Source organism: Pristiophorus japonicus, chromosome 8, assembly GCF_044704955.1.
Source record: "Pristiophorus japonicus isolate sPriJap1 chromosome 8, sPriJap1.hap1, whole genome shotgun sequence".
Lineage (NCBI taxonomy): Eukaryota > Metazoa > Chordata > Chondrichthyes > Pristiophoridae > Pristiophorus > Pristiophorus japonicus.
This window is the reverse complement of record NC_091984.1, coordinates 216,306,494-216,330,588: the sequence shown is the minus strand read 5'-3', so window position 1 is coordinate 216,330,588 and position 24,095 is coordinate 216,306,494. Positions and strand designations below refer to the sequence as shown.

Below are 24,095 nucleotides of genomic sequence, written 5' to 3'. Positions count from 1 at the left end.
GTTACCAGGGATTAAATACATAACAAACCTCATGTCAATACATGCACATACACATCATACACATTCCTCACTGAGTCACTGCTGTAGGTTATTAGACTTAAGAACCTCAGGTAGAATCCTGTTTAAATCAGATTCAGTAATTCCACTACTTGATTTTTTGAATCAGGACTTCACATCTGGCAAAAAAAAAGGAAGACTTGCATTCCACTGGATGACTCAAAGCACTTTACAGCCAATTAAGTACTTTTGAAGTGTAGTCACTGTTGTAATGTAGGAAACATGGCAGATAATTTGCGCACAGCAAGCTCCCACAAACAGCAATGTGATAATGACCAGCTAATCTGCTTTAGTAATGTTGATTGAGGGATAAATATTGGCCAGGACACTGGGGATAACTTCCCTGCCCTTGTTTGAAATAGTGCCATTTGATCTTTTACATCCACCTGAGAGAGCAGATGGTACCTCCAACAGTGCAGCATTCCCTCAGCACTGCATTGGAGTGCCAGCCTCGATTTTTGTGCTCAAATCTCAAGAGTGGGACTTGAACCCACAACCTTCTGACTCAGAGGCGAGAGTGCTACCCACTGAGCCACAGATGTGAAGTCCTGATTCAAAAAAAATCAAATAATGGAATTACAGAATCTGCTTTAATCAGGATTCCCCCTGAAGCTCTCAAGTCTAATGGTTAAATTTAGCAAAGTGCGATAACATTTACCTTGGCAACTTATCAGAGCTCTGTAAAGATTTTGTGCACTGGCTGCCACATTCGGTCAACAGGTGAAGCAACATTGACGTGTTCTGCCATATTTGTTTGCACTACATGCACTGCTCTTCAACAGCAGGATGCCCCTTACCCACAAAGAGGACCACATATTTGGTGCATCATGAAATGGCACATTCTACCATTTTGCCTTAGCTGCTGGTGCTAGCTACCTGCTCCTTAATGCCCATGTGCTCCCAGTACATCATGACACTGTACCCGAGGAGCACTTTATAAATAAACTGAGCTCAGATTTTATGGTGCAAGATTAGCTTAATGTGCTACATGTGCACGCTGTACCCGAAGACCACTGGTCCCACTGCTACTGCACCTGGATTGCATTATCAAACATATAAAATCTATAGAAGTTATGCTAAGCCTGAATAATGCACCAAACTTAGAGTAAGATGTTCAATTTTGGTCACCATGAAATAAAGACAAATACATGCATTAGAAAGGCTAGATAGAAGAGCAACAATACTGAGAGCAAGTGTAAGGGAATGAGTTATGAATTAAGATTACAATCTGGAATGAAGGTGGTTAAAGGAGGACCTCATCAAAATCTACAAATATTAAATGGTACAGGTAAGTTAAACCCAGATTATGACTTTAAAGAGGACCTAAATGGATATTTGTCAAAACTAAAGGAAAAACATCTTCACTTCGAGTGCAGTAACCTGCAAACTTGCAGTGATGGGAGTGTTTATGGAGAGATGAACTTTGAGAGGCTGAGCGCCTTTATCAACCCTGACTTTTCTTACGTTCTTATTATGCTCAGTGTTGGCCCTGGTCAGCACAGATTGGGGATGAGCCAGGGACCTTCTGTTTTGGCTCAGTACGACAGCAGGTGGTGCCTTTACACACTTAGTCATCAAGGGCGCATTCAAAGCCTGTCAAGTATTAAACCTAATTAGATTTAACATAAATCCCTGAACTGTCAGGGAACACTGATGTATTCTTCCCATGTCAGGGGAAACAAACATACCTTTTCTCTACACTGCCAGAGATAAGATAGATAATTGATTAAATACTTTCAAAAATTAAGAAGTTTTAAAAAAACATGATCGTTTTATCTGTGGCTATAGGCAGCACCAACTGTTCCACCAACCACACAAATAGCCGGAATGTAACGATTGGAAGGCAACATCCATCCATACTAGGTCCCTTTGCTCTTGCGTGTTTGTAGTTTTTAAAATGCAAAGACCAACTCAAACCGAAACTGATTCAAGTTTAGATGCCTGTAAAGGCTGGAAATAGTCTAGTTTCAGGTTGTTTTAAGTTCTCAATTCAGTTCAGTACTTGTCTATATGTAACTGACCACGTGTGGCATTCACATCCGAACATGCCCAAATGCTGGAAGATTTGTTAACTCTATCCACAGATTCAGATTCTGATCTGTTCAGCATTGGATGAAAGTTCATGGTTCAACTAAAAAGGGAAGGAGAACAGCCAGTTGTCGTGGTGCACATTGGTACCAACGACATAGGTAAAAAAAGGGATGAGGTCCTACGAAACGAATTTAAGGAGCTAGGAGCTAAATTAAAAAGTAGGACCTCAAAAGTAGTAATCTCAGGATTGCTACCAGTGCCACGTGCTAGTCAGAGTAAGAATCGTAGGATAGCGCAGATGAATACGTGGCTTGAACAGTGGTGCAGCAGGGAGGGATTCAAATTCCTGGGGCATTGGAACCGGTTCTGGGGGAGGTGGGACCAGTACAAACCGGATGGTCTGCACCTGGGCAGGACCGGAACCAATGTCCTAGGGGGAGTGTTTGCAAGTGCTGTTGGGGAGGAGTTAAACTAATATGGCAGGGGGATGGGAACCAATGCAGGGAGACAGAGGGAAACAAAAAGGAGACAAAAACAAAAGACAGAAAGGAGATGAGGAAAAGTGGAGGGCAGAGAAACCCAAGACAAAAAACAAAAAGGGCTACTGTACAGCAAAATTCTAAAAGGACAAAGGGTGTTAAAAAAACAAGCCTGAAGGCTTTGTGTCTTAATGCAAGGAGTATCCGTAATAAGGTGGATGAATTAACTGTGCAAATAGATGTTAACAAATATGATGTGATTGGGATTACGGAGACGTGGCTCCAGGATGATCAGGGCTGGGAACTCAACATCCAGGGGTATTCAACATTCAGGAAGGATAGAATAAAAGGAAAAGGAGGTGGGGTAGCATTGCTGGTTAAAGAGGAGATTAATGCAATAGTTAGGAAAGACATTAGCTTGGATGATGTGGAATCTATATGGGTAGAGCTGCAGAACACTAAAGGGCAAAAAACGTTATTGGGAGTTGTGTACAGACCTCCAAACAGTAGCAGTGATGTTGGGGAGGGCATCAAACAGGAAATTAGGGGTGCATGCAATAAGGGTGCAGCAGTTATAATGGGTGACTTTAATATGCACATAGATTGGGCTAACCAAACTGGAAGCAATACGGTGGAGGAGGATTTCCTGGAGTGCATAAGGGATGGTTTTCTAGACCAATATGTCGAGGAACCAACTAGGGGGGAGGCCATCTTAGACTGGGTGTTGTGTAATGAGAGAGGATTAATTCGCAATCCCGTTATGCGAGGTCCCTTGGGGAAGAGTGACCATAATATGGTGGAATTCTGCATTAGGATGGAGAATGAAACAGTTAATTCAGAGACCAAACTCCAGAACTTAAAGAAGGGTAACTTTGAAGGTATGAGGCGTGAATTGGCTAGGATTGATTGGCGAATGATACTTAAGGGGTTGACTGTGGATGGGCAATGGCAGACATTTAGAGACCGCATGGATGAACTACAACAAATGTACATTCCTGTCTGTCGTAAAAATAAAAAAGGGAAGGTGGCTCAACCGTGGCTATCAAGGGAAATCAGGGATAGTATTAAAGCCAAGGAAGTGGCATACAAATTGGCCAGAAATAGCAGTGAACCTGGAGACTGGGAGAAATTTAGAACTCAGCAGAGGAGGACAAAGGGTTTGATTAGGGCAGGGAAAATGGAGTACAAGAAGAAGCTTGCAGGGAACATTAAGACGGATTGCAAAAGTTTCTATAGATATGTAAAGAGAAAAAGGTTAGTAAAAACAAATGTAGGTCCCCTGCAATCAGAATCAGGGGAAGTCATAACGGGGAACAAAGAAATGGCGGACCAATTAAACAAGTACTTTGGTTCGGTATTCACTAAGGAGGACATTAACAACCTTCCAGATATAAGAGGGGTCAGAGGGTCTAGTAAGGAGGAGGAACTGAGGGAAATCCTTATTAGTCAGGAAATTGTGTTGGGGAAATTAATGGGATTGAAGGCCGATAAATCCCCAGGGCCTGATGGACTGCATCCCAGAGTATTTAAGGAGGTGGCCTTGGAAATAGCGGATGCATTGACAGTCATTTTCCAACATTCCATTGACTCTGGATCAGTTCCTATCGAGTGGAGGGTAGCCAATGTAACCCCACTTTTTAAAAAAGGAGGGAGAGAGAAAACAGGGAATTATAGAACGGTCAGCCTGACATCGGTAGTGGGTAAGATGATGGAATCAATTATTAAGGATGTCATAGCAGCGCATTTGGAAAGAGGTGACATGATAGGTCCAAGTCAGCATGGATTTGTGAAAGGGAAATCATGCTTGACATATCTTCTAGAATTTTTTGAGGATGTTTCCAGTAGAGTGGACAAGGGAGAACCAGTTGATGTGGTATATTTGGACTTTCAGAAGGCTTTCGACAAGGTCCCACACAAGAGATTAATGTGCAAAGTTAAAGCACATGGGATTGGGGGTAGTGTGCTGACATGGATTGAGAACTGGTTGTCAGACAGGAAGCAAAGAGTAGGAGTAAATGGGTACTTTTCAGAATGGCAGGCGGTGACTAGTGGGGTACCGCAAGGTTCTGTGCTGGGGCCCCAGCTGTTTACACTGTACATTAATGATTTAGACGAGGGGATTAAATGTAGTATCTCCAGATTTGCGGATGACACTAAGTTAGATGGCAGTGTGAGCTGCGAGGAGGATGCTATGAAGCTGCAGAGTGACTTGGATAGGTTAGGTGAGTGGGCAAATGCATGGCAGATGAAGTATAATGTGGATAAATGTGAGGTTATCCACTTTGGTGGTAAAAACAGAGAGACAGACTATTATCTGAATGGTGACAGATTAGGAAAAGGGGAAGTGCAACGAGACCTGGGTGTCATGGTACATCAATCATTGAAGGTTGGGGTGCAGGTACAGCAGGCGGTTAAGAAAGCAAATGGCATGTTGGCCTTCATAGCGAAGGGATTTGAGTACAGGGGCAGGGAGGTGTTGCTACAGTTGTACAGGGCATTGGTGAGGCCACACCTGGAGTATTGTGTACAGTTTTGGTCTCCTAACCTGAGGAAGGACATTCTTGCTATTAAGGGAGTGCAGCGAAGGTTCACCAGACTGATTCCCGGGATGGCGGGATTGACCTATCAAGAAAGACTGGATTAACTGGGCTTGTATTCACTGGAGTTCAGAAGAATGAGAGGGGACCTCATAGAAACGTTTAAAATTCTGATGGGTTTAGACAGGTTAGATGCAGGAAGAATGTTCCCAATGTTGGGGAAGTCCAGAACCAGGGGTCACAGTCTAAGGATAAGGGGTAAGCCATTTAGGACCGAGATGAGGAGGAACTTCTTCACCCAGAGATTGGTGAACCTGTGGAATTCTTTACCACAGAAAGTTGTTGAGGCCAATTCACTAAATATATTCAAAAAGGAGTTAGATGTAGTCCTTACCACTAAGGGGATCAAGGGGTATGGTGAGAAAGCAGGAATGGGGTACTGAAGTTGCATGTTCAGCCCTGAACTCATTGAATGGCGGTGCAGGTTAGAAGGGCCGAATGGCCTACTCCTGCACCTATTTTCTATGTTTCTATGTTTCTAACTCTGCCAGTTTTATTGAGGAGCAAGATACCTGACACATGCAAATACCGTGACAGGGAGTGCCAATTTGCCTCTCTGTCTTTCATCAAACTGTCCTATTGTTTAGCAGCCCGCTCACTTTGCTGACCTGCTGAGAACATCAAACTTCTTCTATAATTGTGAGGAGGTCCTTGGGGTGATGGGGATGACATTCACCAGCATAGTCACCTCCTCCCACATCAGTCCTGCTGCTGTGTTTAGTGTTTTCTTCCCACTTATGGCATCCATTCTTTGTCCTATTTTTGGTAACAGAATTTCAGTCATTAAAAAATTAGCTGCATGTTGTCTTCCTCCTCTTGCAGTTACCTTTCCGTGCCTTCTGTTTCTGTGCCAAGCACACAATGTGTAATAGTAACCATTTCAGTTCTTAAAGGACTTCTGATGATAAGACTTGCTGTTTACTCTCTTTTTGTTCCACTGAGGTGGCACTTATGATTCCTGTTGAGTGTCTGGACCCCAAGACCATCATGCCTTGAGGTAATGAATGGATGCTAATGAAGGGCGAGCAGCCGTGGTAACGTAAAAGATTTAACAAGCAGTTGTATTATAAAAAAAGGTATGGGCACATGACAGAAATCCAAATCAAACTCTGGATTTGGGAATATTGGGGCTGAAATTGCGGTCTCCGTGATGGCATACTCCGAGAGTACGCCATCATAATCCATTTGAAAGGCCTCGGAAGTTCTGGATTTCCACATGTGCACGCTCAAAATCCGGAACTTGCGATCTGTCAAGGTGTGTCTTGGCAAATCATCCAAACTGTATGGAAACTCAGTATTGCTGGCGCAGATTTGGGCTATTTGCCCAGAAATTGCCCACACAACTCTTACGGCTGGTAAAAGCAGGTGTAGGGCCTGCTTTCATCAGTGTAAGGGTATATAAGCAGCTTAAATAAAACTCTTAAACAGCCAAAATAATGCACATACACTTTAAATGAGTTTATGCAAACATTTGGCCTAGATTAAGATGTTTAAAATTATTTATCAAGAAGTTACATTTTTATTGAGATTGGTGCAATAAAGGGACTTATGAACAAAATTGCAATTCAATACATTTATATTGATTAGAATTCTGTAAATTGTATAATTATTTGGGGATTCCATTGTATATCATTAGGGGATTCCCTTTGTAAATGATTGCAATGGAATTAAACATAGAAACATAGAAAATAGGTGCAGGAGCAGGCCATTCAGCCCTTCTAGCCTGCACCGCCATTCAATGAGTTCATGGCTGAACATGAAACTTCAGTACCCCCTTCCTGCTTTCTCGCCATAACCCTTGATCCCCCGAGTAGTAAGGACTTCATCTAACTCCCTTTTGAATATATTTAGTGAATTGGCCTCAACTACTTTCTGTGGTAGAGAATTCCACAGGTTCACCACTCTCTGGGTGAAGAAGTTTCTCCTCATCTCGGTCCTAAATGGCTTACCCCTTATCCTCAGACTGTGACCCCTGGTTATGGACTTCCCCAACATTGGGAACATTCTTTCTGCATCTAACCTGTCTAAACCCGTCAGAATTTTAAACGTTTCTATGAGGTCCCCTCTCATTCTTCTGAACTCCAGTGAATACAAGCCCAATTGATCCAATCTTTCTTGATAGGTCAGTCCCGCCATCCCGGGAATCAGTCTGGTGAACCTTCGCTGCACTCCCTCAATAGCAAGAATGTCCTTCCTCAAGTTAGGAGACCAAAACTGTACACAATACTCCAGGTGTGGCCTCACCAAGGCCCTGTACAACTGTAGCAACACCTCCCTGCCCCTGTATTCAAATCCCCTCGCTATGAAGGCCAACATGCCATTTGCTTTCTTAACCGCCTGCTGTACCTGCATGCCAACCTTCAATGACTGATGTACCATGACACCCAGGTCTCGTTGCACCTTCCCTTTTCCTAATCTGTCACCATTCAGATAATAGTCTGTCTCTCTGTTTTTACCACCAAAGTGGATAACCTCACATTTATGTTCTCATTGGAAGACCGGGCCCACATGATCCCAGGGATGCTTCGAAACCGCCTGCGACCCTGGGATCCGTGGGCCTTTACGCTGCCTTCCGCCTGGAGGCCTGAGAACCAAACTCCTCGCAGCCTGGGAGCCTGGAGGTAGGTTTGTAAATATTTTGCCGGTCGGAGGCATACTCCGGAGGTAAGCCTCCAACCGCAATATCCAGACCATTATTGTCTGGATTGTTCTATCCATACTTCCTGTTTCTTAAAAAGGAGTGTATTCAACTGAATTGTCACCATATTTGCACTCTCTGAGGTGTGTAGCGCAGTCAGATAGGAAGAGGTAGCAAGTTCCCTTCCCTAGTGAACCATTTTGATTTTGGTAACTAACTTGGCAACCCTCATAGTCATTTATGCACATTAGTATCATGTTAATTGAATTCAATTTCACAACTTGCAATGGTGGGATTTACTTGTCCATTACCGTAACCATTAGGCTGCTGTACCCCATAAGCAAAGGCCACTCCCGAGACTGCTGATAAATGTAGCTGGAACAGGTTTTATACAGTTGCGTCGTTGTAAAAATCATGTTCGATTTCTTAAATAATTAACTTATAGCTGTTGTGAATAGTTTGTGGAGCTTTAAATGACACTGTCTCACTGTGTAGGCAGCACCAGGGCACCTAGCTTGAGGGGAGTCAACACTGGAGTTTCTCCATCTCACAGTGACCAGTGTGTTTGAGAGGCCGATAACTGCTTCTAAAGGCACTGGGCTGTTTGTCAATAACTGCTGGTTAAAATGTTAAAAATTGGACCTAGGTTAAAGTAAATTGGGTTATTTTTCATTTGAGAACTAAAAAAAAACCCTCATTTTATGTAATTATAGAACAATGGGTGATTTGTGCATTGGTTAGGAATGTTGCACCTGTGACAAAAATAGGAATTTCTGTCTTTCGTTTTATATAGTTTCAAGAAGCTCAGGTTTTAAATGGAGGCTGCTCCCTCTGCTAGATACAAAATGAAAGGCAGAAGCCAAACTGCGAGAAAGGGGGAAATCTTTTTGATCAGAAGTTAAGATAAATGTACTTTGCTGGCAGAAGCATATTTTAAATGTTAATAGATACAGATTTATGGTTATGTAATTTACAGTTGTGAAAATAGCCTGGGGTGAGGGGAGTTGGGTGGGTAGGGAGGTTGGGGAATGTCATTATCCCATTGTCTACAACTTAACATTTGCTTTCTCAACTGCTTCAAAAAAATGGCTTTACATCAAAGAGGTCCACAGGATAAATATTCCAATTCTGTCTCCCAGTCTGTACTTCAGGCAACAATGGACTAGGCTCCATGGATACTGCAAACTCACATATTTTACATGTAACATCGTATTCCAAACAGATACATTTTGAAACTGTGGCTTTTTTATAACTCCAGTGCAGTGCTGAGGGAGTGCTGCACTGTCGGAGGTGCCGTTTTTCGGATGAGACATTAAACCGAGGCTCCGTCTGCTTTCTCAGGTGTACATAAAATATCCCACGGGCACTATTTTGAGGAAAAGCAGGGGATTTATCCCCAGAATTTTGGCCAATGTTTATCCCTCAATCAACATCACTAAAATAGATTATCTGACCATTATCATGTTGCTGTTTGTTGGAGCTTGCTAAGTGCAAATTGGCTGCTGCATTTCCAACATTACAACAGTGACTACTCCAAAAGTACTTCACTGGCTGTAAAGCGCTTTGGGATGTCCCTTGGTCGTGAAAGGTGCGATATAAATGCAAGTCTTTCTTTAACTTGGAAAGGCTCAGCCAATTTGTCCAACATTCCAAGAAACTACAAAAAGAAAGCCTTTCAGGGGGATTATATTAACCCCTAGTGGACTGTTCCAGTTCTTTCAATTAAGTATTGTGCTGTTTAGTGTGTCTTCCTGCTTTAGTGTATTATTTTATTTGTAAATACATTGGGCTAGACTTTGCATATTTCCAGCATTAGTGATAATTTTTTTTTCGGGATCGACGAAATATTGCCCTTTTAAAACCCGCTAGTTTCCATTTTTTTATTTGGGCGTTAGCCGTAGCAGTGTGAAATGGGCATTAGTGATTTATTCTATCATGCAAGATCAGCGTCCATAGCAATGGGCTTTTCCCGTGATTTGGGAGGTCAGGGGTCATCTGCACATGTGCAAAAGAAAGAGAGAGAGAGAGAAATAGGAGTTGTTGGGAGGACATCGGTGTAGATTATTGGATTGGAGTATTGGATTAGTGGCTGTATTATTAAATGGAACAAATTGATGAAGCAATGACTGAAGTCAAGGTGGAGGAGGTGGGTGAGGTGGGAGAGGAGATGGGCGGACGGAGACATCGTTGGTGGTACTTCTCCAGCTACTTGAGGTGTCTGCTGTACATGGTCCATGTCTTTGAGCCATACAGGAGGGCAGATATTAATACAGTCCTGTAGTCCATGAGCTTGGTGGCTGTGTTGAGGGCCTGGTCTTCAAACATTCTTTTCCTCAGGAGACCAAAGGCTGCACTGGATGCGGTGTTGAATCTCATCGTCGATGCCTGCTCTTGTTGATAGGAGGCTCCCGAGATATGGGAAATGGTCCACGGTGTCCATGGATCTTGACGACTGGGAGTGGGGGGGGGGGGGGGGAGTGCTGTGTGGTGAGGCTGGTGGAGGACCTTTGTCTTACTGATGTTTAGCGTAAGGCCTATGCTTTCGTAAGCCTCAGTAAATACGTCAACTATATCCTGGAGTTCAGCCTCTGTATGTGCGCAGACGCAGGCATCGACCGCATACTGTAGCTCGACGACTGAGGTTGGGACGGTCTTGGACCTCGCCTAGAGATGGTGCAGGTTGAACAGGTTCCCACTGGTTCTGTAGTTTAATTCCACTCCAGCGGGGAGCTTGTTGACTGTGAGGTGGAGCATGACAGCGAGAAAGATTGAGAAGAGGGTTGGGGCGATGACGCAGCCCTGTTTGACCCCGGTCCGAATGTGGATTGGGTCCGTGATGGATCAGTTCGTAAGGATCGTGGCCTGCATGTCGTCGTGGAGCAGGCGGAGGATGGTGATGAATTTTTGGGGGCACCCGAAACGGAGTAGGACGCTCCATAGACCCTCGCGGTTGACAGTGTCAAAGGCCTTTGTGAGGTCGAAGAAGGCCATGTATAAGGACTGGCACCCTTCATTTTTCCTGCACCTGTTGCACTGAAAAAATCATGTCCGTTGTGCCCCTGCACTGTACTTGGCTGCAGAGAATTAAACTTGCAGCTTTCAAACTTCAGTCCATTGATGGAAAGTGTTGTCAAGCTGTTTATAGGAGAAAAGCCCGAATGTAACAATCCCCTTGTTCCCTGTATATTAATCTCTGATTACAAGGGGCACCATCATTGTTGCTCTCGGTGTAAGTGGCAGCCAGTTTGCAAATTTCCACTGTTCACGTGGAAACGTCTTTAAGTTAAACCTTTACTGATTATTTTTGCTAAACACCTTGTAGGTAATAAGGGCAGAGGAAGCATTTTGCATGGACCACAAGTGCATGTGTAAACTTTTCTCCCTGTTCCAATTACTGTGCTTTCGTTTAAACGTTGAACTATTTGTGTTTATTTACAGGATTCTGTTCCCTTTCCAATCCTCCCGGCGGTACTCTGCTCTCAGGTTTCAGCTCCTGTCATTCGTTTTTCTGGGCTGGAGCAAACGTGTGTTCCACACCCACCCCGCCTGCTCTCCATGGCAATACTCGATAACTGGGCGGCACCCTTCGCCTCTCTACAACAGCAGCCCAATCCAAGGGTGACGCGCGATACCCCTGCATGGACACACAGATAGTTTGTCTCCGAGAAGAAAGGAAGAGAGGCAGCATGGTGAGCAAAGGCGTGGGGACTGAGGCACCCGGGAGTGGAACAGGTGAGAAGGTGGTTCCGATCTGTATCTGCACAAGGCAGCTAAAAGTGGGAGGACTGAACCCGGAACACCCCGGGCAAAGGGGGCACACTGGGTTTGAGAGGAAGTTAGAAACAAACACGGCGAGTAAATAATTAACTACCAGCAGGGCGGTGCACAGTCATAAGAGGGAAAAGGAGAGAGAAAGAAAGAGAGAGAATAAAAGAGGAAATAATGCAAGATATAGTGAGAGGGTGAGTGGGAACCTTGTTTATAGGTATCTCTGGATACCCCTTGGGGGCAGGGCAGGTGAGTTGGAAAAGCGAACACTGCACATTCAACTCTACTTATATCATAGATCTGGAGTAAGTACTTCCCATTCACAAATGGTATAAACGAATACAGAACAGAAAGGTCTTGGCTTCAATCCCCAGTCTTGGAAGAGTTTGCTGTGGAGTCGGGAACAGCATTGATGCAACTATTTAAATTAAATTATAAAGCCGAGTGCCCCCTTATTACTAGAACCGATAAGTTATCAAATAAAACTTTGTGAACCTTAAATGGTCAAATTAAAGTTTGGTTGCCAGGTTGATGATGCACTCCAGTCCTTCCAGTGCCCACCTCTCACGGAAGGCCGGGAGCGTACCTCCATCTCCAAGGACAGCCTGGCGTGTAACATCTCTACAACTATTTTGTCGATACGTAAACCAAATGCTCCCTTTTGACAAGGGCACTAGAACCCACAAATTAACAATTTGAAAGTTTCACTAAAACCTTTAATCAAATTAGGATTTTGTTGCCGGGGGTGAACAGCATTGATGCAACACCACCTGGCAAGGGGAAGGGAAGGGAGGTGCAGTCAGCCTTGGTTTCTGCTCCTGATCAGTATTTAGTGACTCACACTGGAGAATGGGCATGAGCGGCAATCATATGAGATCAGCATTAGGGTTGGCTGTGAATCCTCTCTCGGGTCGAATGGAATTGTAGAATGTTTTGCTCATTTCCCACCCCTCCCCTGCCCATTCTATTCATCAAACAGCTATCTAATTATTTGAAAACAATAATTTGTGGTTTGTGCTTCAACACTGACTTCTGGCAGTGAATTTCACATTTTAACCACCTCCTGTGTAAAGACATATCTTCTAACATTCTTTTTCATTCTATTTCTGATTATCTTCACTGTCTTATCAACCAGTAGAGATAGTCTGTCACTATTTACTTTATCGTAATCTTGAACCTTAACAGGCCACCCTTTAACCTTTTCCGCTCTGTAGAAAAATGTCCAAACCTGAAAGTAACTGCAATCCTTCAACTCTGGTAACATCCTGGCAAATTGATGCATTTTTTCTGTTGCTTTTCTAACTTTGTTGTAATGAGGTGCCCAAAACTCTACACCATGCTCTGCAACTCTGGCTTAAGTTGTACAAGTTCAACATTAATTTCTTGCTTTTGCATTCTATACTCCAGGTACAAACAAGGAGGGACGGTTCTGGATTTGGTTTTGGGGAATGAAGAGGGGCTGGTGGAAGGGGTATCAGTGGGGAGAGCATTTTGGTGCTAGTGATCATAATTTAGGGTAATTATGGAAAAGGACTAAGGGGGACCAGGAATAAAAGTTCTCAATTGGGGTAAAGCCAGTTTTGCTGAGCTGAGATGGGATTTGGCCAAAGTGAACTGGATATGACTACTTGATGGTAAATCAGTGTCAGAGCAGGAGACATTCAAGGAGGAGATCCTGAGGGTACAGAGCAAGTATGTTCCCTTTTTTTTTAAAAAAGAGTGGGGCTAATAAATCTAGAACCCCCTGGATGTCAAGGGACATGCAGGATAAGGTAAAGAAAAAAAGGGAAGCTTATGACAGATACTGACAACTGAACACTGCAGAAACACTAGAGGAGTATAAGAAGTGCAGGGATGCAATTAAAAAAGATATTAGGAAAGCAAAGAGAGAGCATGAAAGAATGTTGGCAAGTAAAATCAGGGGAAACCAAAAGATGTTTTATAAATACATTTTAAGAGCAAGAGGATAACTAGAGAAAGAGTGGGGCCTATTAGAGACCAAAAAAGGAAATCTGTGTGTGGAGGCGGAAGAGGTGGGCAGGATTCTTAATAAATACTTTGTGTCTGTTTTCACAAAAGAGAAGGGTGATGCAGATCTTGCCATGAGGGAGGAGGAGTGTGAAATAATAGACAAGATAAACATAGTGAGAGAGGAATTATTAACAGCTTTGAAAGTGGATAAATCCCCAGGCCTGGATGAAATGTATCCCAGGCTGTTAAGAGAAGCAGAAGAGGAAATAGCAGAGGCTCTGACCATCATTTTCCAATCCTCTCTGGCTACAGGTATGGTGCCAGAGGACTGGAGGACTGCTAATGTTGTACCTTTGTTTAGAAGGGGAAAAATGGATAGACCGAGTAATTACAGGCCAGTCAGCCTAACCTCGGCAGTGGGAAAATTATTGGAAAAAGTCTTATGGGACAGGATAAATCTTCATTTGGAAAGACATGGATTAATCAAGGACAATCAGCATGGATTTGTTAAGGGAAGGTCGTGTCTGACTAACTTGATTACATTTTTCGAGGAGGTAACCAGGAAGGTCGATGAGGGCAGTGCGTATGATGTAGTGTATATGGATTTTAGCAAAGCTTTTGATAAGGTCCCACATGGCAGACTGGTCACGAAAATAATAGTCCATTGGATCCAGGGCAAAATGGCAAGTTGGATCCAAAATTGGCTCGGAGACAGGAAGCAAAGGGCAATGGTTGATGGGTGTTTTTTGTGATTGGAGGGCTGTATCCAGTGGGGTTCCGCAGGGCTCAGTGCTGGGTCCCTTGCTTTTTGTGGTATATATCAATGATTTGGAATTGACTGTAGGGGATATGATTAAGAAGCTTACAGATGATATAAAAATATGCAGTGTGGTTGATAATGTAGAAGAAAGCTGCAGACTGCAGGAATATATCAATGTACTGGTCAGGTGGGCAGAACAGTGGCAAATGGAATTCAATCCGGATAAATGTGAGGTAATGCATTTGGTGAGGTCTAACAACGCAAGGGAATATAAATTAAATGGTACGACACTGAAAAGTGTAGAGGAACAAAGGGACCTTGGAGTGCAGGTCCACAGATCCCTGAAGATAGGTCAGGTAGATAAGGTGGTTAATAAGGCATATGAAATACTTGCCTTTATTAGTTGAGGCATGGAATAAAAGAGCAAGGAGATTATGTTTGAACTGTATAACACACTGGTTAGGCTACAGCTGGAGTACTGCATGCAATTCTGGTCACCACATTACAGGAAAGATGTGATTGCACTGGAGAAGGTATGGAGGAGATTTACTAGAATGTTGCCTGGACTGGAGAATTTTGGCTATGAGGAAAGATTGGAGATGCTGGGTCTGTTTTCTTTGGGAACAGAGGAGGCTGAGGGGAGACCTGACTGTGGTGTACAAAATTATGAGGGGCCTGGATAGAGTGGATAGGAACGACCTGTTTCCCTTGGCAGAGGGGTCAACAACCAGGGGGCACAGATTTAAAGTAATTGGGGGGAGGTTTAGAGGAGATATGAAGGGAAATGTCTTCACCCAGAGGGTGGTGCGGGTCTGGAACTCACTGCCTGAAAGAATGGTCGAGGCAGGAACCCTCACCACATTTAAGATATTTGGATGTGTTAAGTGCCATAACTTAGAGGGCTACGGACCAAGAGCTGGAAAGTGGGATTAGGCTGGATAGCTCTTGGTCAGCCGGCACAGACACGATGGGCAGAAATGGCCTCCTTCTGTGTTGTAAATTTCTATGATTCTATGATAAAGATTTGGTTGGGCAATTGGCCGTCTCTGCTTGTACCACTATGTACTGACCTGTAGAGCGGCACACAAAAGTTTCTTTGCTCCTCTGCACCTTTTTAAAAATTCTCACTACATTTTTAACCTATTCTAGCCATAATATATTACTTCACACTTCTGTATACTGTACTGCATCTACCACTTATCTGCCACTCATGCTAGCCTGGCCGTGCCTTCAGCTGCCTGGGCCCTAAACTCTGGACTCCCTCCCTATACCTCTCCATCTCTCTACCTCTCTTTCCACCTTTAAGACATTCCTTAAAACCTAGCACTTTGACCAAACTTTTGGTCACCTGCCCTAATTTCCTCTTTTATGTGACTCAGTGTTAAATTTTTGACTTTTCACATTCCTGTGAAGCGCTTTAGCACATTTTACTATGTTAAAGGCGCTATATAAATACAAGTTTTTGTTGTTGTCTATGTCCTCCTGCAGCCTTTCAAAATCTTTGTCACAGTTTTCCACATCCATCAAGTTGGTGTCATTAGCAAAATATTGTTTTCCAGGCCCCAATCACTGTGTGTGTGTGTGTGTATAATAATTAAGAGCAGTTCCAACCACATCTTTTACCCATACCTTTGGCTTCAGCTCTTCCAACCATCTCTCTATCAACATGGCCACATTCCGCTGAATCCAAATGCTATTATGTTTGTCATGAATTTCTTCTGAGGCGCCTTGTCAAATGCTTCTTGAAAATCACATGAACCACATCCACAGAATTTCTTTTATCTATTTCCTTTCTTATTAAAGAATTCCGTAAGGTTGGTTAAGCAAAATACTTGGTAACTTCATCCTGTATTGTGGACTCTTGCAGTTTAGTAACAACTGAACTAAGTCAAACAGGCTTAGCCTTTCCTGCCTCATTTTCTCTTTCTTTATTACATTTGCCACTCTCCAGTCCTCGGGCACAGTTTTATTTTACACGGATTTCTTGAAAATTATAGACTGAGCCTTGTTTTTCCTTCCGTCTTTTCCCTCAGGATCTTTTGATGCAAACAATCTAATCCTGTGATTTGTTTACCTTAAGTCTGAGTTTAGTATAATTCTTTTGAGTAGTAGTTTCCACTAACTGTTCTACACCGACTCGTGCTGGTTCTACAATCCTAATATCCAGCGTTTCTGTGAAAACTGAGGCTATGTACTTGACGTTTCTTGATTCTGCATGGCAAGACAGGTTCCTTAATCTCCACGATCCTATCCCTATCCTCTTGCTGCTAATCGACTGTAGAAAGCCTTTTTATTGCCCCTTGTTTCTTGCTAGTTTTCTCAATTTATATCGTGGTCAGTCTTTGCCTCTACTTTTAGATCACCTACTTGTCATGTGTCATTTTGCAGAACATGGATCAAGCAGTGCTTTTCACCAATATACTGACTGAGAAACTGCTGCAGAAAAAACATCTTTTCTCCCCACAAATCTTTCCCTTCTGTCAGCCTATTTTATAGTGGTTGGTGCTTGTGATTCGCCCACTAAAAGCATTGGATGAAACATTAGCGTTAGACATTTCCAGAGGTTTTAGAATATATAATTAAAACTTGTAAAGCTAAAGTAATTCCAAGTGTGTTAAAAGACGGGTAACAGCATATGACAGATGCTGGAGGCTGAAACAATTAAATTACACACAACGGCACTGACACTTGGTTTGATTTGAATGTATTTTGAATCAATGCCTTTTTAAATGGTACTTCAAATCCTCCATGTTCATGTTTGAACGGCCTTTACAAAGGTGGCAGCAGCAATTGGGGAACTTTGAAATTGACCAGTTCACATTCAAGAGGCAAGGTGTTGGCAACATATGTTTTTTCTGTTGAGAATAGTTTAAGTTAAGACTTGCTGTAACAACATCAACTGCGGTGTTTTCTATTCACTGACAGGGCGCTTTTGGTTTGTCTGCTTGTGTGTCTGGCCTCCTCCCTCCCTCCCCTGTCACCAGTTACTCACTCAGCAGGGCAGATCGCAAGCAGCAACCATCGCTGGCACTTGCCTCGCAGCACATAGTAACTGCCACCTCTTTTGTTACAAAAGGAGTAAATATCATTTCTTTTGTTTCGTTTAATTCGATTTGGCACTGAAACAGGCTGGATCAGTCTAAATTGTGATCTGTGGTGCTGGGATTTAGTCCAGATTAGAAGGTGAAATGTGGTCTCATCAAATGAGCTTTGGGCATTTTGAATCCCGTTTCATTGCAGCTGTGAATGTTCAGCACAAAACTGCTGATACTTCCGCGATGATTGGAACAACAAGCGAGGCCATCGGAATTGAAGTGGAAGGCTGCGTTCAGAAGGTTTTGGGACTTCTGGGTCTGAGGAGGCAGGTTCAATGATTATTTTGCAAGCTGTTTATAAACTTTACCTACAGTAACGCTACTGTGTGAGAAGTGGGAGTGTCTGGTGACTGTTACTGGCAGGGCAAAGAAAAATGCTGTCTTAGCACTGCTATTTGCCTGAAGTGTTTTTCATTAAATGTGTAAGGAAGCTGTTAGAGCTGCTTACAAATGTTTGTTCCTGAATTTGAGCAGTTGACTCAGACACTCAAATGTTGCTTGTGGGGGTGGGAGGGAACAGGGAGTATTCAGCCAAAGTGCAATCACACACAGTTTGGAGTGAAAGTTACCACATTGCCCAGAATGAGATTTAGTGTTTGCACACATTGGTGCTGATTTAAATAGTGGACACCGCACCTTTTTGTACGTTAACAATTAGTTACTGACTAAGCTTTGTACTTTGTCGGAGTGCTAACTCGCCTCTGCCAGGAGAGTACAGACCACTGTAAATACCTGGCTGCTGAGAGTCACAGTATCAAGCCCACAGCTACTCTGATCATGGCAATCGGCTCATGGATTCAACACAACAAAGGATCAGAAACTCCAGGTTGCTCTTGCACAGAAACAGGCCCAACAGGTCCATGCGGGTGTTGATGTTCCGCACGAGCCTCTGCCCCTCCCCTCATCCCTCTTTATCTCACCCCATCAACATATCCAAAAGCACTGCTAGAAGCTGTTTCCGGAATCCCTTGCTACCACGCCTAGTGTGATGGAGCCACTCCGTTTCTATTGCTGGATGCCTTCTCCATCATCGTCATAGGCAGTCCCTCAGAATCGAGGAAGACTTGCTTCCACTCTTAGCATGAGTTCTTAGGTGGCTGTACAGTCCAAGACGAGAACCACAGTCTCTGTCACAGGTGGGATAGACAGTGGTTGAAGGGAAGGGTGGGCGGGGAGCCTGTTTTGCCGCACGCTCCTTCCGCTGCCTGTGCTTGATTTCTGCATGCTCTCGGCGACGCTACTCAGAGTTCAGCGCCCTTCCTCCACTTAAGGTGGTCTTTGGCCAGGGGCTCCCAGGTGTCAGTGGGATGTCGCACTTTATCAGGGAGGCATTGAGGCTGTCCTTGTAACGTTTTTGGCTCGTTTTCCATGGACAAGTTCCGAATAGAGCGCTTGCTTTGGGAGTCTCGTGTCTGGCATGCAAACTGTATGGCCTGCCCAGCAGAGCTGATCAAGTGTGGTCAGAGCCTCAATGCTGGGGATGTTGGCCTGGACGAGGACGCTAATGTTGGTGCATCTGTCCTCCCAGGGGATTTGTAGGATCTTGCGGAGACATTGTTGGTGATATTTCTCCAGCGACTTGAGGTGTCTACTGTACATGGTCCATACAGGAGGGTGAGTATTACTACGGTCCTGTAGACCATGAGCTTGGTGACAGTTTTTGAGGGCCTGGTCTTCAAACACTTTTTTTTCCTCAGGCGGCCGAAGGCTGCACTGCGCACTGGAGGCAGTGTTGGATTTCGTCGTCAGTGCCTGCTCTTGTTGATAGGAGGCTCCCGAGATAAGGGAAGTGGTCCACATTGTCCAGGGCCGCGCCGTGGATCTTGATGTCGGGGGGGCAGTGCTATGCGGCGAGGACAGGCTGGTGGAGGACTTTTGTCTTAGTGATGTTTAGCGTAAGGCCCATGCTTTCTTCTACAGTAGCTATAACAGCATGTGCAATTACTTTTAAAGCAACAATTTGATCATAGTACCTTTCCCAATGGGTAGCAGTGAGAAAATATGATTGTCTCTCGATGACATGCTTTTACATTGGGAGATTTCAGGAGTGTGGTGCTACACTGTCCTGGTGCCACTCTGCCCCATTTACCTATCCATCTGGCAGTGTGCCAGGCAGAAACAGAGCCAGAGAATCTGGCAGCAGTTCACAAGACCAATAAAAAAAGAACAAGGTAAGTTAGCCATTTTATATTTCCAAGTGCAGCCAATGGTGAAAGAAATTTACGAATCGCATCAACTGGAGTGCATTTGTATTATGTAGAAGCACCTTTTTTATAATTCACCAAGGCAGTACGCCAGAGACCTTCAGAAACCAGCTCTTTAGGTGGGTCTTGGACCCTCTGGGTGTCTGGTTTGATGTGCCATGCTGCCCGAGAGCAGCGCTGTTACTTACAGCCGTGCTGGACGTTATTTGCAGCAATAACAATAAAGAGGCTGTGTGATAGACATGTTCTATACAAATTGGTTTCAGTAAATTATCCAACTCCTGTCCCTGGTGTTTATAGCAAGAGGTGCTGACTGTGCTGGGAAATATAAGCTTACTGGCCTCCAGTGCAGACTGTGAATTTCCTGGTGAGATCCGTTGGACATTTGCATGTGTTTTAAAAACAAAATTGTTCATGAGATGTGGGCATTGTTGGCAAGGCCAGCATTTATTGCCCTTGAAAAGATGGTGGTACAGGTACAATGATACATAGGATATACAGCACAGAAACAGGCCATTCAGCCCAACCAGTACATGCCGGCGGTTATGCTCCACTCGAGCCTCCTCCCATCTTTCGCCATCTAAACCTATCAGCATTACCCTCTATTCCCTTCTCCCTCATGCTTGTCCAGCCTCCACTTAAATGCATCCGTATTTTCACTTCAACCACTCCCTATGGTAGCAAGTGCCACATTTTCACCACTCTTTGGGTTAAGAAGTTTCTTCTGAATTCCCTATTGGATTTCTTGGTGATTATCTTGTATTGATAGCCTCTAGTTATGCTCTTCCCCACAACTGGAAACATTCTCTCTCTATCCACTCTTATCAAAACCTTTCATCATTTTAACGACCCCTATTAGGTCATCCCTTAGCCTTCCTTTTTCAAGCAAAAACACACCCAGCCTGATCATCCTTTCCTGATATGTATACCCTCGCAAATTGTCTCTGCACCCTCTCCAGTGCCTCTATATCCTTTCTATAATATGGCGATCAGAACTGTACACAGTGCTCAAAGTGTGGTCTAACCAAGGTGTGATACAGGTTTAGCATAACATTCCTACTTTTCAATTCTATACCTCTTGAAATAAACCCCAGTGCTTGGTTTGCTTTTTTATGGCCTTGCTGACCTGTGTCGCAACTTTGTGATTTGTGTATTGTACTTCGAAATCCCTTTGTTCCTCTATTCCACCTAGACTCGCACCATCCAAGTAATACGTGACCTCACCAAAATGTAATAGCTCACGTTTATCTGTGTTGAACTTCATTTACCAATTATTCTGATCTTCCACTTCAGTGTGCCAGGTTGATGATTCCTAGTGTGGCAACTTTGTAATCATAATTGGGGGGCGGGGGTGGGGAGGGGAAATTCATTTGTACATATTGTTTGAGAACATGCCAAAAATATTTTAGACCGTGTTTCAGCAGGGTGAAAGGTTGGACAAAATGAGGGCATATATAGCTTTAAATTCCGTCATTGTTTATACTGTTTATACTGCACTATCTCTGAATCCATACCTACACAAAAGCTGATGTCTTAATATTTACTGGCTCTTGTGTGCTTTATAATTAAGAAAAAGACCTTGGCCAGAAGCATCCCGCTCGATTCCATCCCCAGTGGGGGAAGGGAGAGGGTGGAGGGGGGCGGGGTGGAGAGAGAGGGTTGGGGTGGGGGGGGGGGAGGGGAGAGAGGGCTAAAGGGATCAAGGGTATGGAGAGAAAACAGGAAAGGGATACTGAGGTTGAATGATCAGCCATGATCTTATTGAATGGTGGTGCAGGCTAAAAGGGCCGAATGGCCTACTCCTGCACCTATTTTCTATCTTTCTATGTTTCTATCACATTAATCTGCAAAATTCTCTGTGGGTGGTTCGTACAGTCAACATCTAAAGACTTTGGAATTCAAAATATGCTTGTCTGATCTTTCATTATGTGAGTACTCTAAGAAATGTCACTACATCTGAGCAGAACTGGTGAAGGTAACCAGCTTTTAATGTAAAATACCTATCTAGATGATTAAATCTTGTGTCTATTCAGGGCTAGGGCAGGTTTCCCCCTGCCCTAGCCCTGAACTCTCACCTTTTCCAGTTTCTCTCCAATCTCCCCTCATGACTTTCTGCGCTCATCCTGTCCATGAGACTCACTTCTTGTCCCTCGACCCTATTCCCACCAAACTCATGACCACCCAATTTCCTTTTCTGGCTCCCATGTTAGCTGATATTGTTAATGGTTCTTTCCCCTCAAGTACCATCTTCCTGTCCCTCAAATCTGCCGTCATAACCCCCTCCTCAAAAAACCAATCATTGATCCCTCCATCCTTGCAAACTACCAACCCATCTCCAACCTTCCTTTCTTTCCTCTCAAGTCCTTGAACACGTTGTCACCTCCCAAATCCGTGCCCATCTTTCCCGCAACTCTATGTTTGAATCACTCCAATCCGTTTTCGCCCCTGCGTCAGAACCAAAACGGCTCTCATCAAAGTCACAAATGACATCCTTTGTGACTGTGACAAATGTAAACTATCCCTCCTCGTCCTTCTTGATTTGTCTGCACCCTTTGACATGGTTGACCACTCTATCCTTCTCCAACGCCTCTCCACCGTCGTCCAACTGGGTGGATCTGCACTCGCCTGATTCCATTCTTATCTATCTAATTGTAGCCAGAAAATCACCTTCAATGGCTTCTCTTCCCGCTCCTGCATTATTACTTCTGGTGTTCTTCAAAGTTCTATCCTTGGCCCCCTCCCATTTCTCATTGACATGTTGCCCCTTGGCAACATCCGAAAACACAGCATCAGTTTCCACATGTACGCTAATGACACCCAGCTCTACCACACCACCACTTCTCTCAACCCTTCCACGGTCTCTGAACTGTCAGACTGCTTGTCCAACCTTCAGTTCTGGATGACCAGAATTTTCTTGAATTGAATATTGGGAAGACCAAAGCCATTATCTTTGGTCTCTGCTACAAATTCTGTTTCCTAGCCACTGACTTCATCACTCTCCCCAAATTCTGAGGCTGAACCAGACTGTTCACAACCTTGGTGTCATATTTGACCCTGAAATGAGCTAACGACAACATATCCACAGCATAACTAAGACTGCCTATTTCTACCTCTAACATCACTCGTCTCCACCCTTGCCTCAGCTCATCCACTGCTAAAACCCTCACCCATGCCTTTGTTACCTCTAGACTTGACTCTTTCAATGCACTCCTGGCTGGCCTCCCACATTCTACCCTACGTAAAATGGAGGTCATTCAAAACTTAGCTGCCCGAGTCCGAACTTGCACCAAGTCCTGTTCACCCATCACCCCTGTGCTCACTGACCTCCATTAGCTTCCGGTTAAGCAATGCCTCAGTTTCAGAATTCTCATACTTGTTTTGAAATCCCTCCATGGCCTTGCCCCTTTCTATCTCTGTAACCTCCTCCAGCTCCACAACCACCCAAGATACGTGCGTTCCTCTAATTTTGCCCTCTTGAGCTTCTCTGATTGTAATCGCTCAACGATTGATGGCCGTGCCTTCAGCTGCCTGGACCCTAAGCTCTGGAATTCCCTCCCTAAACCTCTCCACCTCTTTACCTCTCTTTCCTCCTTTAAGACGCTCCTTAAAATCTACCTCTTTCACCAAGCTTTTGGTCACCTGTCCTAATCTCTCCTTATGTGGCTCAACATGAATTTTTTTGACTTATAATACTTCTGTGAAGTGCCTTGGGACGTTTTACTACGTTAAAGTTGCTATATAATTACAAGTTGTTGTTGTTGTCTAATGCTATCCATTGTGATCCACCATAAAGTGTGGCCATAGATGCATCAAATCTCAGAAATGTTCAACTTCAGGTCAAAGTAATCCATTGGGCAAAAAATGAGAGATTGGTTGAAATAAGTTAATTTCTAATTGGGGGAAAAAAACATGAATAAATTGAAAGCAATTTGATTCGGTCAGTAAGCACCAATAAGGAACAAGCAAATAGCAGAAAGCTGAATAAGCAAATCATTTTAATTTTGTTTTTCAAAGCTACCATACTTGAACTGCCAAGTAGCAGAAACACAGGCAATCAAATCTCATCCTTTTGTGAACTTGTCATGAAATGATAGCTTCATTTTATTTTTACATTCCATGAATTGAATGTAAAAAAAAAATAATTGTACGTGAATGTATACACCTCACAGCCCAAGTGTCCTGGCTGGTCTGCTTGCTTGCCCACCTGCCCATTGAGTGCTCCCATGTTGTTCTTGCTTGCTTGCCTGTCCTCCCACCCAACGTGCTAATCAGCACTTGCCCTGAAACCTATATGGCCTGCCCTGTTTCACCACACCCGCCACACCACACCCTCACCCGAAGTTCTTCCCGTCTCGACTTCTTTTCATGTGCTAAGGCTATGTTCACTTCCCACACTATACTTGTGGAGCAGAACTTCAAAAATGTAGGAGCAAAGTGCATGGTTTCCTGTCCTGAACTCGGGTGCATCCCAACTGGCTTGTTTACCTACATGCTC

The 24,095-nt window shown here is 43.9% G+C and overlaps 1 protein-coding gene across 3 annotated transcripts in view; it reads left to right on the top strand.

The window, feature by feature from the left end:
- The first annotated feature begins 11,413 nt into the window (after nucleotides 1-11,413).
- Nucleotides 11,414-24,095, top strand: part of LOC139268989 (clustered mitochondria protein homolog) — a 93,983-nt gene continuing 81,301 nt past the window's right edge. Inside the window, exons 1-2 of one of the 3 annotated variants that reach the window (XM_070887907.1) lie at nucleotides 11,423-11,534; nucleotides 18,925-19,010. Coding sequence is in view for 1 of the 3 variants with exons in the window: in XM_070887906.1 (XP_070744007.1) it covers nucleotides 11,441-11,534 (94 nt within the window). In the remaining 2 variants the exon portion in view is untranslated. Of the gene's footprint in view, nucleotides 11,535-18,924; nucleotides 19,011-24,095 lie in introns of all 3 variants that reach the window. The other 2 variants (XM_070887908.1, XM_070887906.1) reach the window with 2 other exon arrangements.